The sequence below is a fragment of the Otolemur garnettii genome, unplaced genomic scaffold (assembly GCF_000181295.1).
Source record: "Otolemur garnettii isolate 467f Iridium unplaced genomic scaffold, OtoGar3 scaffold00003, whole genome shotgun sequence".
Taxonomy (NCBI): Eukaryota; Metazoa; Chordata; class Mammalia; order Primates; family Galagidae; genus Otolemur; species Otolemur garnettii.
Genome location: NW_003852398.1, coordinates 5,695,858 through 5,711,329, shown reverse-complemented (window position 1 = coordinate 5,711,329; position 15,472 = coordinate 5,695,858). Strand labels below are relative to the sequence as shown.

The 15,472-nt window shown below is 52.8% G+C and overlaps 1 protein-coding gene across 1 annotated transcript in view; it reads left to right on the top strand.

Moving 5' to 3' along the window:
- The first annotated feature begins 10 nt into the window (after positions 1-10).
- FGF18 (fibroblast growth factor 18) overlaps positions 11-15,472 on the top strand; it is a 35,511-nt gene continuing 20,049 nt past the window's right edge. Inside the window, exons 1-3 of the mRNA XM_003781947.2 lie at positions 11-103; positions 269-305; positions 14,542-14,722. Coding sequence (XP_003781995.1) covers positions 72-103; positions 269-305; positions 14,542-14,722 — 250 coding nt within the window. The 5' untranslated portion in view covers positions 11-71. The remainder of the gene's footprint in view (positions 104-268; positions 306-14,541; positions 14,723-15,472) is intronic.

The window sequence follows — 15,472 nt, the reverse complement described above, 5'->3', positions numbered from 1 at the left end:
CCAGTCCCGGCCGCGCGGAGCGGACATGTGCAGGCTGGGCTAGGAGCCGCCGCCTCCCCACCCACCCAGCGATGTATTCAGCGCCCTCCGCCTGCACTTGCCTGTAAGCGCCCGCGTGCGGGGCTGCCCACCCCGCCTAGCCGTCTGTACGTGTGCCTGTGGCTCTGTCTGCCCGCCCGTCTGTTCGCCGGACTTTCCTCCTGCTTGTCTGTCCGCGAGCCCCTCTCCCTCAAGTCCCACTGACCACCTCTCCATCTCTTTCCCGCAGGTGTTTACACTTCCTGCTGCTGTGCTTCCAGGTACAGGTACGTGGGCTCCAGGGTCTGACCTCCCCCCAACCCCCGTCCCTGCCCCGCGGTCCACAGGGATCCCCCTTTCCGAGCCGCGCCTCCTCCCTGTGCCCCACCTCTCCTGGGCGCTGAGCCCAGTGCACCTGTTCTCGGGGCGCGGAAGGGCGGCTCCGTGCGCGCCCTGCGAGGGCCGGGGACCAGCCAAGGGTAGGGGACTCTGCTGCCGGGTCCAGGCCGGCGCTTGCTGTCGGGGCCCCTGTCGGCCCCAGAGACCGCTGGCTCAACCGTAGCAGTGTGCCTAGCTCCAAGCCCCCGCCTGCAGCCGGCGAGGATTGGGACCTAGCGGTGGTATCTGCCAACCGTCCCTTAACATCGCCGCTTGCTCTTCCAAACAAAAAGGCTCCTTTCAGAGAGTGGATTTTGAGTCCAGGGAGAAAGCGTCAGTTGTAAATTACTCTGTGGTTTCAAAGGCGTTTGCAACATTGAGAGAGAAGGGGAGAGACTGACAGACAAGCACTCGGGACTAGGGGTAACGCACGGCGCCTAGGCAGAGGGGTCTTCGAGGCCGCTCCGGGACGGGCCGGCTCTGCACGCCCTCGCCCAAGGTGGTGTAGCCCTCGGCTGGTTCCCAGCCTGCTCCGCCTTCGCTCCGTGAATCAGAAGAGGGCTTGGCTCCCAGCCTGGAAAGCACTTGCTAAAATCTGATCTGTTACTTCAGCAGCTTTCAGACTCGGGAAGGTCTTGGCACGAAGACAGTTGGAACGCTCTGGCTTCCAAAGCCGTAGAAATGAAGGAAAAAGGGGGGTGGGAGGGAGAGAGAAGAGGGAAAAAGGGAGCCGACCTCAGCCCCGATTAGAACCAGACCAGGGCTGCCTCGGCATGGTGGTGGTGGTGGTGTGGGGAACAAAAAGAATAGGAAGCCCAGCTGCTCAAACCCCCCACCCACCTAGAGCTGTAAGGGAGGAGACATAAGAGGAGCTGGACACAGGCCAAAAGAGGGTTATTTGACCCTTCTCCCTGCGGTTGAAGGCAGGTGTCCTTACAGAGTTAGAGAAGATGCTTAGACCTTAGCCTTCGGGTTCTGGAGATGCCCAGAGAGAGCCTTCCGCACAGGAAAATGGTGGTTCTCCCAGTTTTCCAGCCCAAGCAATGTTGATGCTTTTGAGTGCTAAGAGTCATCAGCCTCCTGCACTATTTGGTGGTGGTGGGCCTGCTTATCTCCCCTCCCACTCCCAGGAGAGGAATGTTACCTTCATGGTAGGCACTGAGTGGGGGGCAGCCAGTGGGGCTGCAGCTGAAAAGATGGATGGACGGACTGATGGGGTTCTTTCCTCCTGTTGGCCAGGCTAGGGTCCCCAGTGACTCCTTGAATCAATACAACTGGAGTCAGTAACTTAAGACTGGCTGTGTGCCAAAGCAGATGTGACCCTGAGTGGTGATTGGGGGTGGGGTACAGAGTAGCTGGTGTCAGAGAGGGACGCCAGTGCCAGGTATGGCCTGCCTGGTCTGTAGCTGAGTCCCTATGCAAAGGGCAGGCCCCAGGGTTACTCCAGGGGGCCTGCTTATCTGATCTGGGCAAGAGCTCTTTTCCAGAGTGGTGAGATGGGCATGGGGATAGTGGGGGTGTGCAGGGCTAGGTTGCTCAAGCTTCTGGATGCCTGCTGCTCTTGCTTCTTCTTGAAGTAGAGCCCAGAAGGGGTTGCTGTGTGGTCTTTGTGTTCTCAGGGGGAGTTGGAGGGAGGGAGTCTGGACTCTGCATACCCCCTCCACCTCCTGGCCAGAGCTAGAGCCAGCATCTTCAGAAAGAGCTGGGTGGTCCGTCTGGGTTAGGTCAAGAGGCAGCCTTCAAGCAGGTGAGGGAGCCTCCTCTCTCCCTCTCTTACCTCCTCCCTTTTCCCCTTTGTCCTCTCCAGCCTTTCCACATCCATGCTACCATAGGACTAGTTTTTAAGGGTGAGATTGGAATATCTAAGGGTGAGATTATTGGGAAATCCTTGAAACATTGTGTGAAAATGGTGCCCAAATGCGCTCTGTCTCAAAGAGGGTTCTCAGGTTCTTACAGATTAGAATGCTATCCTAAGGGACTTATAGGCGAGATTAGCAGGTTCATCTCCCTGTTCACCCTTCAGGGACAAAGTTGAGGTGGCCTTGGTAGAGATGAGGCTTGGGAGTCATGTGGCATGAGCTGCCAGGAGCTGGAGTCTGTACCAGTTTAGGTGGTATTGGGCAGTTGCTGGAATGGCTATGTCCTGAGCTGGCTGTGCTTAGAAATCAAGTTAGAGCTCCTTTGGTGTGTGAAGGGGTGAGGAGGCCACCCTGAGTGGTGGGAAGGGCTCAGGGTTTTGCAATGCAACGGACTAGGCCTGAACCCCACCTCCTCCGGGGTCTTAGTATCATTGTTTGTGAAATGGGTGGTCATGAGGTTGCATTGATATATGATAGGGGTAGAAGAAGCTTTGTAAATTCTCATCCCCCAGGAAGGCACGTTGCTCTGCTGGGAAATGGATGCATCTATGCCCTTCCCTCCCCCACTTCAATGTTTGAGGGCCTGGTCTAGTCTTAGCAATGCAGTTTCTGGGCTCCTCACCTTGGCGTGTCCCTCATCTACCAGCCCCAGAATGGGTCCCTGCCCCCAGCCTCGTTTCCATGAGCACATTCAATGCCAGATACTGTCCTCCCCCCACTCCCAATGTTGTAAGCCCTGCCCTCATACCCTCCCCACCTCCTGCCACCCCTGGAAACAGGAAGCTGGGAATTTAATAAAATCCCTTCATCCCTTCTTCACACAACTCGGGACACCACAGATAGCTCAAATTGGAAGAATTTAAAAAATTTCCACGGGGAGCAGGCGGCATGACCAGTAAATTGCTTTTCTGCACTTGGCTGAGCTCTGACAATGACACCGGGCTGGGCCTTTCACGCAGCTCGGCTGGCACCTGCCTGACATTGTTCCTGCCGCCAGGCTTGGCTAGGTCCTGGCCTTCCCCAGACAGGCCAGGCATGAGGCAGGCCACAGCTGGAGGAGCTTCCTCTGGACCCTTGTCTCTCCTACCAGCCCCTTGTCTCTCTTGGAGTGCCACTTCCTCTCTCATCCCGTGAGGTGTTCAAGTTCGGAAGTGTCATTCTGTGCCTCCCTCAGCCTGACCACCCTCCACCCCTGGCCTTCTGAGTGAGGTTTAGCACCTTTCCTCAAGCTGGCTAGGAAGGAGAAGCCAGAGACAAGGTCCTTTGGGACAAGAGGAGGATGGGCGCTCCCTTAGTGGATGGTGCTTTTAATTCTTAAAGCAGCATTATCCATGTATGCACACAGACGGTACTCACTCAACACATTCTTGCTGGGAGCCTGCTTCTTGCCGGCCTGGGTAATAAGACCTAGTCAGTCCCCAGCCTCAGGGAGCTCCCAGTTTAGAAAGGGAGAGTTCCATCTTGGGGAGGGGGGTGCTTGTTCTCTCTGTCCCCCCTCTCCAAGCACTCTGGACTGTGGTAACATCTCCTCTCGTTACCAGAGTAGGAAACCAGAGCTAAGGAGCAGTGACTTGCTTGAGGGAAAAAGACCCTGCTTGTGGGAATGTCAGAGTGTCCCTTACAACAGGAAGCTGGCTTCACTCTTCCAACCATTTTTTTTTTTTTGGAGACAGAGTCTTACTATGTTGCCCTCGGTAGAGCCGTAGCGTCTCAGTTCACAGTAACCTCAAACTCTTGGGCCTAAGGGATTCTCCTGCCTCAGCCTCCCAAGCAGTCGGGACCATAGGTGCCCACCATAACACCTGGCTATTTTTTTATTATAGTTGTCATTGATGTTCAGCAGGCCCAGGCCAGGTTCAAACCTGCCAGCCCCAGTGTATGTGGCTGGTGTCCTAACCACTGAGCTACAGGCACCGAGCCCACTTCCAGTCATTCTATGGGGAGGCTGACGTAGGAGGGGGTAGTGTTCCTGTTTCACAGATTGAGAAACTGAGACACAGAGTGGAGAAGGGATTTATTCAGGGCCATAGCTAAGATCCAAGACTCTGGAATGTAGATCTTATATTCTTTTTACCACAGCAAGCTGACTTTTCAAGAATGAATCCTGAAATTATCCAGAAAGGATACTGGTGGGAAATAGTCCCCAGAGGCATGCGAGAGGTTCATATCAGATTCTGTTTGGATGTGGGGGTGGGGGGATGTTCAGAGCCCAAGTAAGTGTCTCTGAGATTGAGGACATCTGACTTGGAGTCTGTGGGCCCTGTTCCTCCTGGAATGTGCTCGTCAGAGAGGGTCCCAGACTTAGAGGTGGGTATCCCAGGAGGGGCAGGCCTGGGGGATTCAGCACTCCCCTCCTAGAGAAGGAGGAGGGGGCGGGGCACCCCACCAGCATTCCTGTAGCCAGGGAGTGTCACCTGCTCTGAGATAAGGAGGTGGATTTTTCGAATTTCTTGTGGTTGGCACAGCCAGTGTCAGTGGGCTTGAGGCAGCACAACAGGGTCACAGGTGCTGCCTCTATCTAGCCCCTGGCAGTTCTAAGGGCACAGTAGTCCCCCAAAGGAAAATTGGAGGGAAACAGGGAGGAGACTTTCATTTTCAGGAAGGCCTTTTGGTTCTGACCTAGTCATTTAGCAGGGAATTTGTGGGTGTGAAAATTGGGGTGCAGGCACCTTTGGCTAACAAAAACGATACTCACAGTGGGCCATGAGGTATTGTATACTCACTATACACGTTATCCAGGTCAAGGCTCGCATCTAGCCTAGAATGAGGGATTCTGCAGAGAAGGAAAAAGAGGAGTGAGGCATAAAGTAACCTACCTATGGTCACACAGCAAGAGAGAGGCAGAGCTGCAACCTGTCTGGCTCTAAACCTAGGCTTACTAGTATCAGAACCGTGGAGCTGGCCAGCTTGGTTCACACTGTGGCTCTGCTTTCTTTTTGCTGTGTGATCTTGGGCGAGTTACTTACCCTCTCTGGTCTCAGCTTCTGTGTGTGTAAAATAGGAAAAAACGACCAAGGAAACAGTCCCTGCTGCCTGTGTGGGGAGGGCAGTGCATGGCATGAACAACTCCCGTGCCCCCCGCACAGGGGAGTTTTCTCCCTCTCAGGGGCTCTGCCACTTCCTGGTCTCTCGGGGGAGGGAAGGTGTTGATTTTCTCCTTTCTGTGGACAAGGTCTGCTCTGATGAACCTTTCTGTGCTCTGTAGCTTTTGCCAGGTTGGCTCTGTCTCCACTCATGAGGAGCTGTGGCAGTGAACTAAGGGGAGGACAGTGCTAAGGGCGCTGCCTGAGTGGCTGGGGCTGGGGGAGAGCCATCTGGCCTTGGGCCTGCTGAGTATAGGGATTTGTTTTGGAACAACAGCAGGTCAGTAGACCCCTTGGGCTTTTGTCAGGCTTGCTGGTGGTCTGTTTGCTCTGACATCTAAGTGGCAAAAGGCCGCAGGCCCATTTAAAATGCTGCTGCGAGCAAGGATGGGGCTAAAGGCAAGCCTCCTGCTGGCCGCAGCACCGAAGGATGCCCAGAATACCTGGGTTCCAGTCCTGGCTCTATCACTGGCTCCCTCTCTGAGCCTCTGTCTACCCACCTGGGTATCAGTGAGGTGAGGTCAGTGGCTCTGTAGTACTTGAGTGTGTAGGCTTTGGTGTAGGAAAAACCCAAGTTTTGAATCCTGCCTGTGCTGCTTAGCAGCTGTTCTGTAAACATCCCTTAGCCTTCAACCCTCTCTGCACCTCAGTTTTCCCCATCTGTAACTTTGTAAAGGTAATGTAAAGTACTGATTTCTTAAGGTTGTTGTGACAACTAAATGGGATATTCCACACAGTTGCTAGATATGGCTGACAATAAGTAAATGAGTAGGAGTAATTGCAGAATCAATGATATTGTGTATGTTGGGTACATAGCATGCCATGGATGCAGTGAAAGCTAGGAAGGATGTGTCCCTTGGATCAGTAACTTTGGGTCTCTTCCAGTCTGAGTTGGGAATGCAGACTTTGGACTTAAGTCTGGATTTGATTGTCATTCCACTGCTCATAAGGCTGTGTAGCCTTGGGCAAGGTCCTCAACCTCTCTGAATCTGTTTTCTCATAATGTACAAGTTGGGAGCAGTAATTGAAGGTGTATCCTTGATCAGATATGCAGTAGGCACTCAGAGATGGTGTTGCTCCTCATCCACAGACATTTATAGGACACTTGCTGCATGTCTGGCCCCAGTCTGGGCCGTGAGGAGAATGAAGAAGACATCCAAGGCTTCAGCTTTCCCCCGCCAGGGTACCCTGTGAAGAGATGGCAGATGCTGTCGCTAGCTTTATTTGCCACACACACCCCCAGGCCCTGTCCCGTGTTTTCCCTTGGGGTCCCTTGGCACTTTTGTCGCTATCCTGTGACCCAGTATACTCTCTGTAGAGCATGTAGAGGCAGTTGGAGCTCAGGTTCTGGATATAGCCCACCTGAATTCCACCCTGCCTTGCTGGCTGTGTGACTGAGAATTGACTGGCCTCTCTGTGGCTTGTAGTTTATCTGGGCATCAGGATGGATTCTTCCTCCTGGGGTCGCTGGAGGGGAATTGTGGTCCCCTGAGGGAAGCACTTGTCACAGTGTCCAGCTCATTGTAAATGCTAAGTCAGCGTGAGCTGCAGGATGCATCTGACTCTGGGGTATCTACCAGCTCCAAGCTTCCTAGAGGTCTAAGGAGGTCTGGCCCACGCTGCAGGCCCCCGGCACAGAACTACATGCAGGCTGAGTGTGGGACTGTTGGAGGAGGGCTTGGAGAGGTTCCCTGGGGGCTGGCAACCTAGTTTGAGTCCCCTGTCTACTCTCCTGGTGCCAGGTGCTAGAACAGGGTGGGGGTCAGCATCCGTCCTAGCCCTTGGGGACTTGAGAGAAACAGAGGGATGTGTGCTGGAGGACAAAGTTCAAGGGTGAAGTGGGTACTCTGATGAAGGGCCCTGAAACCAGCCCCTCAGGCAAGAGCATCTGCCAGGGAAGATGTCCTATTGTAGTCATAAAATAAGAGCAAGTCAGGTGAAGAGGACACTGTGGGCCGTGTGTGTGTGTGTGTGTGTGTGTGTGTATGGAACAGCCTTGTGGCCACTTGGAATGGTGCTACCTGGAAACAGGGAATAGCCTGGTATACTCAGGGAGCCCTGCACTGATTGGGGTGGCTGAAGCGTCAAGTTGTAGGAACGGGGGGGGGGGGGGGGATGGAAAGCCCCTGAGGGCACTGAGTGCTGGAATAAAGGGCTTGTCACAGGCAAACATTTGACTTTCTCCCTCCTCAAGAGTTGTAAGGGAGCTGGAATTGAAATGGGGATTGGCAGGAAGGGAAAAGAAGGAAGAGAAGAGGACATGGGTCTTTCAGGTCCTGCCCCCAGCCCAGGCTGGCCCCAGAGTTGACTGTCTGCAGCAGTGGAATGCGTATTGACAAGCTGTATGGAGAAGGCTGATGTATGGGGAGAGCTCAGGCCCAGCCCCCATCCCACAGTACCCCCTTCAGTGCTGATGGCTCAGCCCTGCCAATCAATACATTGATAGTCCTAGGAGCTTAATGGACAGGCTGGGGGTGGGGAAGGGCCCTTTGCAGTGTTGGTGTCACTGTCTGTCCTGGTTGAGTCTAGTGTGGGTAGTGTGACAGGAAAGGGGCCATGAGCCTGGGCTGAGGAGGTGGTGGTACCCTCCTGAGCCATGCCGAGATTCAGGGTAGGTCCAGATTTCCTCCCCCTCTTCTGTCTAGGGGTCCCTGCTAGGGGAAGTTCACAGGCTTCAGAGCCAGAATTGGGTTCAGATCTTGGCTCTGTTACTTACTGTACAGGTTGGGTCAATCTTATGGCCTCTTTGTGTCTCCCTTTGTTGCCTAGAATGCCGGGATAGTAATAGTTCTGACCTTCTTGGGTTGTGTGAGGAGTGAGGAGCTGGTGCCAGGCCTGTGCTTAGCCAAGGCCCTGGCACAGAGTGAGTGCCCAGTCAGTGGGAGCCAAGATGAGCTTCATTCTCCACAGTAACAATAATCCATCAGGCATCCCCCTGGGGCAGGGTCCAGCAAGCTCTCGAGGAAAAGCTTGGGGAGCTACATTTTGGGATAGAGAGAGGGGCTGATTTACTGGGGACTATGCCGGAGGGTGGTGAAGGTCTCGGGTTTGAATCCAGAATTTAGAGAAACTCTGAAAGCCTTGGCAGGCCTGATGCAGCTGCTAGGGGAGGCAGGTGGTGATGGAATGTGGCTGGAAGTCTGTGGGCTGCCCTTTTTGGGACCAAGGAGATCTCTTTCTGGGCAGGCCACCCGGAGGTAGGGGACAAATTGCATAAGCCCTTCAGGATGAGGTGGGCGGTGGGACCCCATCCTTCTTGGGTGCTGGAAGAGAACTCCAGTATCCCACCTCTTCCCACCCCCAGCTGTGGCCTTTGACCTGAACCAATTACCATCCTGGGAGAGTGGAAAAAAGGCAAGGTGAAGCAGTAGAGAGTTTGGCCTGGATTTGAACCTTGATTCCTCTTCTCAACAATTCTGTGACTTAGGACAAGTGATAAAACCTCTGCAAGCCTCAGTTTTTCCATCTGCAAAGTGGGGATAATAATTATACCAACTCAGGATTACCCTGGGGATTACAAAGGAAAATTTACCTCAAGTGGTTCTTAGCACAGAGGAAGTGTTCAACAAGTAGGGACTGTTTAAAAAAAACAAAACTAAACTAAAGAAAAAAGAAAAGGAAAAAAAAAAAGGTAGTGGCTATCGTCACTAATATAATCTTTTTCTGAGATAAATGTAATAAACAATCCCCATTTTGCTGATAAGAAAACTGAGGCTTAAATAAATCAAATAAATTGGTGATGGGGTGAAGCCAGGTAACATCTGAGGGGAGTCAGTGCTGGTTGCTGTGCTGTTTTGAGTGTATAGGGTGTGTGTTGATGCAGTGTGTGTGCATGTGAGTGGGGTGGCTCGGGCATCCATGGGAGGTGGAAAGAGTATTCAGGAAGAAATAGGAAGCTCCCTAGCATGCTTTTCAGAGCCATGAGTGGGCCAGTGAGGCTCAAGTCTTCGGGCCACAGGGAGTAACAGTGACTCTTGGATACTCTGGTAGGGGGCACCATGACTGGGCTCTGGAAGCTAGCTCTGGGTTGGGTACTCATCCCAACCTGTTTTCACCTTGCAGCAGCTTCCCATGCCAGTGCCTAGAAGGGTAGACCGGGCTTTTTTGTAAGGAGAACAAAACATCTCTCCTGTGGGGAGATGGGGAGCCAGTGTGGGGTTCTGAGCAGGAAACAGCATCACATTGTGTATCCAGAGCTGTGCTGGACGAGGGTGGGCTGCAGGCAGAGTGTGGGCCAGATCTGTTGCACTGAGTGCTATGTTCATCCCAGGGTCCTGGGGATCTTGGCACACCCAGGAGAGGTTTGAGCCTGTGGGGCCCTCTTCGTCGCTTCTGTGCAGCGGGAATGAATATTTCTACCAGAGTCAAAGCCCTCAGGCAAGAGAAGAGGCAGGTAGGGTTTGGTTACTGAGGTCCCAGGCTGCAGGGGGACAGTAGCCACCCCACTGTGGGAAAAGCCTCTGTGACCCAAGAGATAATCCATGTGTCTGAGCCAAGAGGATGGTGGAGCAATAGGGACTCCTTCCCCTTCAGAAGGAGACATGCTTTGTGTGCCAACCTTTCTTGCCTTGAGAGAGTTGCAGCAATTTGGTTTTGTTTGCACTGCAACTTTTCAGTACCCCTGACAATTGTACACCTGGGGGGCTGTCAGTTGGGCAGACAGTAGCTCTGACTATACTGGGAAGGCCTTAAAGATAGGCCCCTCATTGGGGCAGCTAGCTAACAGGAAAGAAGTGGATGTCTCCAAGGCTCTGCTTTCCAGGAGCCTGGAGAGATGGGCTCCAGGGCCAGTTTGTGAAATGGGTACTCACCTCCACAGTTGGTTGAGTGAATCAGAAGCACTTCCATATCTACAGGGCTTCTTAGCAAAGTGCCTGGAACAGAGGGAAGCTTAGTGAGCAGTAGCCTTAGAAACAGAGTGCCACCCTCTTTGGGCACTCCCCTTGTTTGGGTGGTAAGTGGTGGGGCTGATATAGGCCTCATATTCCCTCACTTTTAGCCACAGCCTTTTGGCAAGTGTTTGCTACTTGCCTCCTGCAGGGAGAGCTGAGTTCCGGGGTGAACTCACATATTGGACTTGGGACAATAAGCCATTGCAATAGACTGTCCCAAAGCCTGCACCTAGCCTGGGATGTGGGAGCCAGGAATGGCTTCCAAGGTGGCTCTTGAAGGGGGTGACAGCCAGGCACAGGGGGCAGGTGGTGTGCTCTGGGTGGAAGATCCAGTCTCTGCAAAGGCTCGGAACCTGCTAGAGGTCTTGAGGAAGCCCAGGGGTACTTCCTGCCTTATTAGGAAGACAGATCCTATTTCCGTGTCAGAGGCTGCCCCTACTACCTCTCTTGGGATTGATCTGGCCACAGAGTGTGGCTTAAATGGTGGAAACTGGGCAAGATGGATTGTTTTCCCACCACCAAACATCCTGGGGAAGGGCCACCCGATAGCCCTTACTGACCCTGGGTCACCCACACTGCCTCTCTCCAGTGGGCCAGGGAGAAAATCATTAATGGGAGGCTGGCTTCTGGAGCAGGACAGCTCCCCTTGGGGACCTAGAGTAAGGAGATTGGTTTGACCTTTGGTCGATAAGGTCTCCTGTGAGCAGGAGGAGAGTTGGAGGACAGGGAGGGAGACCGGAGGCCTACCTTGGGGGAGGGGACAGGGCCAGCCACCTCCGGAAGTCATTCCAGGAAGGTCAGAGGCCATGGATGGGAGGTCTTTGGGACAAATGTCTGCCAGGTGTGGGGCTCAGAGGCACTGGGCAGTGGGATGTGAGACGAGGTGGCCTGGCATCAAGTCCAGGTTATGCATGCTATGGGCTGGTCAGCAGAGCAGTAGGGCACAAGAGGATGTGCACTTGGGCCTACAGGCCAGGTCCTGCCCCAGTAGGCTTTGCAGCTTGCAGCAATGGGCTTAACTCTTCGGGGCCTTAGTTTCCACGTCTGTTAAACAGGGGTGATAGGTGTTCTGATAGGGGGTTCTGATAGGTGATAGGGTAGTTAGGACTATCAAAAGAAACAGCATCTTCCCACATGGGAATCTGGTTTGCAGAGCTTCTCTTAGAGCCCGTAAAGTGTTCCCATAGGTTCCTTCAGTAGCCATCTCTCCTGAGTGCTTACTTGATGCCAGGCCTTGCCCTGAGCACTCCATGTGTTACTCTGTATGTTTGATCTTTATAGCCACTCATGAGGAGGGCACCATTATTGTCACCCTCATTGTATAGGTGAGGAAACTGAGGCATAAAGAGTTTAGTAATTTGCTAAGGTCCCGTAGGATGCCCTGGGTTTTGAACCTGGGGCCAACTCCTAATGGCATAGTGGGGTAGGGGTCAGACAGGCCTTGCAGGATGTGCTTAACTCTGCATTGTCTGTTCCGTGACTTTGTCAGTTAAGCTCAGTGTCCTCACCTTTAATGTAGGATGATGGCTTCCAACTTAAAGATGATTGTGAAGGTTCAATAATGTGGTCCCACTAAAGCACCTGTGGGGCCCAGGCCTAGGCTCGGGGTAGGGCACATGCAGGTCAGCTTGGAGACAGAGATCCTGGGCTAGGTGTGAGCTACAGCAAATGAGAAACATAGTTCCTGCCCTTGAGAGTTCACCCTGAAGGCAGCCAGGATCTGAAGAGCTCTGGCATAGGCTGGGTGCGGATGTGCTAGTGTGGGAATGGGGTCCCTCATGCCTAGCATTGTGCCAGACTTTGGCACACAGAAAAAGCCCACAATGCCACCTGGTTTTCAGGAACTCTTCAGCTTTATGGTTAAGATGGAATGGGATGTGCATACAATTAGCAGGGTATAGGAAAACTTAATGCTAAATGGCATGATAGGACATCAGGTCTTTTCAGCATTCATGTAATCCCAGCACTTTGGGAGGTCGAGGCAAAAGGATCACTGGAGCCCAGGAGTTTGCAACCAGCCTGGGCAATGCAGTAAGATCCCATGTCTCCAAATTTTTAAAAAAATTTTGCTGGGCTGGGCAGGGCTGGGCATGTTGGCTTATGCCTGTTATCCTAGCACTCTAGGAGGCCGAGGCGGGTGGGTTGCTGAGCTCACAGGCTTGAGACCAGCCTGAGCAAGAGCAAGACTTCATCTCTAAAAATAGCCAGGCGTTGTGGCGGCCTCCTATAGTCTTAGCTATTTGGGAGGTTGAGGCAAGAGAATCGCTTGAGTCTAAGAGTTTGAGGTTGCTGTGAGCTATCACCATGGCGTTCTACCAAGGGTGACAAAGTGAGTCTCTGTCTCAAATTAAAAAAAAAAAGAAAATTTTGCTGGGCATAGTGTTCATAACACTATGGGAGGATTGCCTGAGCCCAGGTCAGAATGTAGTGAGCTATGACCGTGCCACTGTACTCCAGCCTGGGTAACAGTGTGAGACTCTAAAAAATAAAAAATAAGGGACGACGCCTGTGGCTCAAAGGAGTAGGGCACCGGCTCCATATGTTGGAGGTGGTAGGTTCAAACCCAGCCCTGGCCAAAAACTGCAAAAAAAAATAAAAATTAAAAAAAAAATTAAAAAAGGTTCTGAGGGGATATAGGGACAAACAAGAAAGAGACAGCTTCAGCTTCCATGGTACTGCCAGTCTATTGGGGGCAGACAGATGAATCCCATATAGGTAGGTGGTTTGTCAGGTTGGTAAGTGCTAGAAGGAAACACAAAGCATGGAGGATGGAAGGAGGGTGGGCTGGCTTCAGAAAGGGGCCCAGGAAGGCTTGTGTGAGGAGGTGGCATTTGATAGAGACCGGAGTGAACTAGAGGGGCCAGAAGGTGAGGATCTGGGAAAGAGCATAGAAGCATTGGGAAGAGCAAGTACAAAGGCCCTGAGGCAGGAGTGCATTTGAGTTTGGAATGCTTAGAGGTGAGGCAAGGAGGCCAGTGCAGCCAGTGGGAGCATAGAGAAATGGTTGAGGAGGCCAGTGCAGCCAGTGGGAGCATAGAGAAATGGTTGGGCTCATCTTGTAGGGCCTTGAGGCTGTGGAGAGGAACTTAATCTAAGATGAAGGAAAGCCCTGGAGAGTGAGGAGTTTGGGGATTGGGTTTGGTGGAGGACAGACTACCAGAGGGCGAGAGTGGAAGCAGGAGGCCAGTGAGGAGAGGAGGTGTGTACAAATTGTTCAGATGAGAAGCTGAGCTTGGGGAAGGAGATGGAAGATATGTGTTGGCGGAAGCAGAGAAGGCTTCTTGGAGGATATGGATGGGCACAGCTAAACTTTGAGGGATACAGGGAATTTCTGTCACAGATGCAAAGCAAAGGCCCCAAGAGGGGCCCTAGATGTGGGCAAATGCTCGGTGTGGATGTGAGCATGGGGACCCTTGAGGGGTGGGGAGGATACACCCAGCTGAGGTTACAGCAGAATCTGGCTGCTGGTTTCCTGGATGGAACTCACCAGGGCTTCCTCCTTCCCTGCTGTGGACCCAGATCAAGCTCTGCCCCCTCTGTTCCTCACCCATATCCATATGGAATTTAGTACTCATCTTCCCATTGGTCACTTTGTCCTCACAGACACCCTGGGATGGAATCCATGGGGACTTTACCATTTTACCAAGAAGGAATATGAGTGGAACAAACCATGCACCTGCGGGTTACACAAGATACCTCTACTCCGGCTCGGTGCCTGTGGCTCAAGTGGCTAAGGCGCCAGCCACATACACCTAAGGTGGCAGGTTCGAATCCCCAGCCCGGCCCGCCAAACAACAATGATGGCTGCAACCAAAAAATGGCCAGGTGTTGTGGTGGGCGCCTGTGGTCCCAGCTACTTGGGAGGCGGAGGCAGGAGACTCGCTTGAGCCTAGGAGTTGGAGGTTGCTGTGAGTGTGATGCCATGGCACTCTGCCCAGGGGGATAGCTTGAGGCTCCGTCTCAAAAACAAACAAACAAACAAAAAGATACCTCTACTCCATAGCTGGTGCTTTAATTTGGGGCTGCAGGGAAAAGATAATAAGCTTCGTTGTCAGACAGACCTAGGTCTGATTCTTAGCTTTGCCACTTCCTGGCTGGGTCACCTTGGGAAACTTGCCTTCCCTCTCTGAGCCTCAGTTGCCTCATCTATGAAATGGGGGTATCATGGGTAGTTATGAGTACATCCTGAGTCCTGGCTCACAGCTGGCAGAGAAGAGGGCTTTGCTCTTTGTTGTGGATGAGGCTGGTTCTTGCCTGCAAGGGACCTAGTTCTTCTGGTATGGTTTCACTGTTTCCCCTTACCCTGCCCAGGTGCTGGTCGCCGAGGAGAACGTGGACTTCCGCATCCACGTGGAGAACCAGACGCGGGCTCGGGACGATGTGAGCCGTAAGCAGCTACGGCTGTACCAGCTCTACAGCCGGACCAGTGGGAAACACATCCAGGTCCTGGGCCGCAGGATCAGTGCCCGCGGCGAGGACGGGGATAAGTATGGTATGTGCCAAACCCCTCCTCTTGCCCCATACACACACTCTTCAGAGACCTCAAGTTCAAATTTCAGCTCTGCTATGTCCCAGCTGTGTAATCTTGGGCCTACCACTAATTCTATTGGGACCTTGGTTTCTTGATCTGTAAAATGGGGATGTAATAGTGATTCCTTGAGAGGCTTGTCAGGAGCACTAACTGAAGACATGAATAAAAAGTGCTTTGCTGGTAAATGGCCCCATAAATGGCAGTTGTGTGGCATCAGTGGCCTAACTGGGGACGGCCTAAAGCAGGTGGCTACTTCTGAACCATTGCCTCACCACCCCAGGGTGGTACTTTTTGGACGCTGGTAATGGTGGAAATCAGTTTGGTGCATGGATGCATGTGGGTGTGCACATGTGTGTGTGTGTGTGCACACATGCTCATGTGATTTGAGCTTGAACACCTGTGTTGCATAAGCATGCAGCACCCTGGGCCATGGTCCCCCTGGCCTTCCTTGACCCTGCAACTGACTAGCCCTCCTCTGGATTGTTTGGAATCCTCAAACCTCCCTTCGCCCCTGCCATATACACACATTCATGATGCTTCTGCAAAGGTTAGACAGAGGAGACACCCTGACTCCCTCCTTCCCCAAGCCCCTGGCCTACAGAGGTGCTCAGTAGTAAGTAAAGACTAAACTCTACCATCTCAGAGCTTAGGGGGATCTGACCAAGATAGACTTAACAAATACTTACCTGGCAGTTTATTTATAAAATTGCT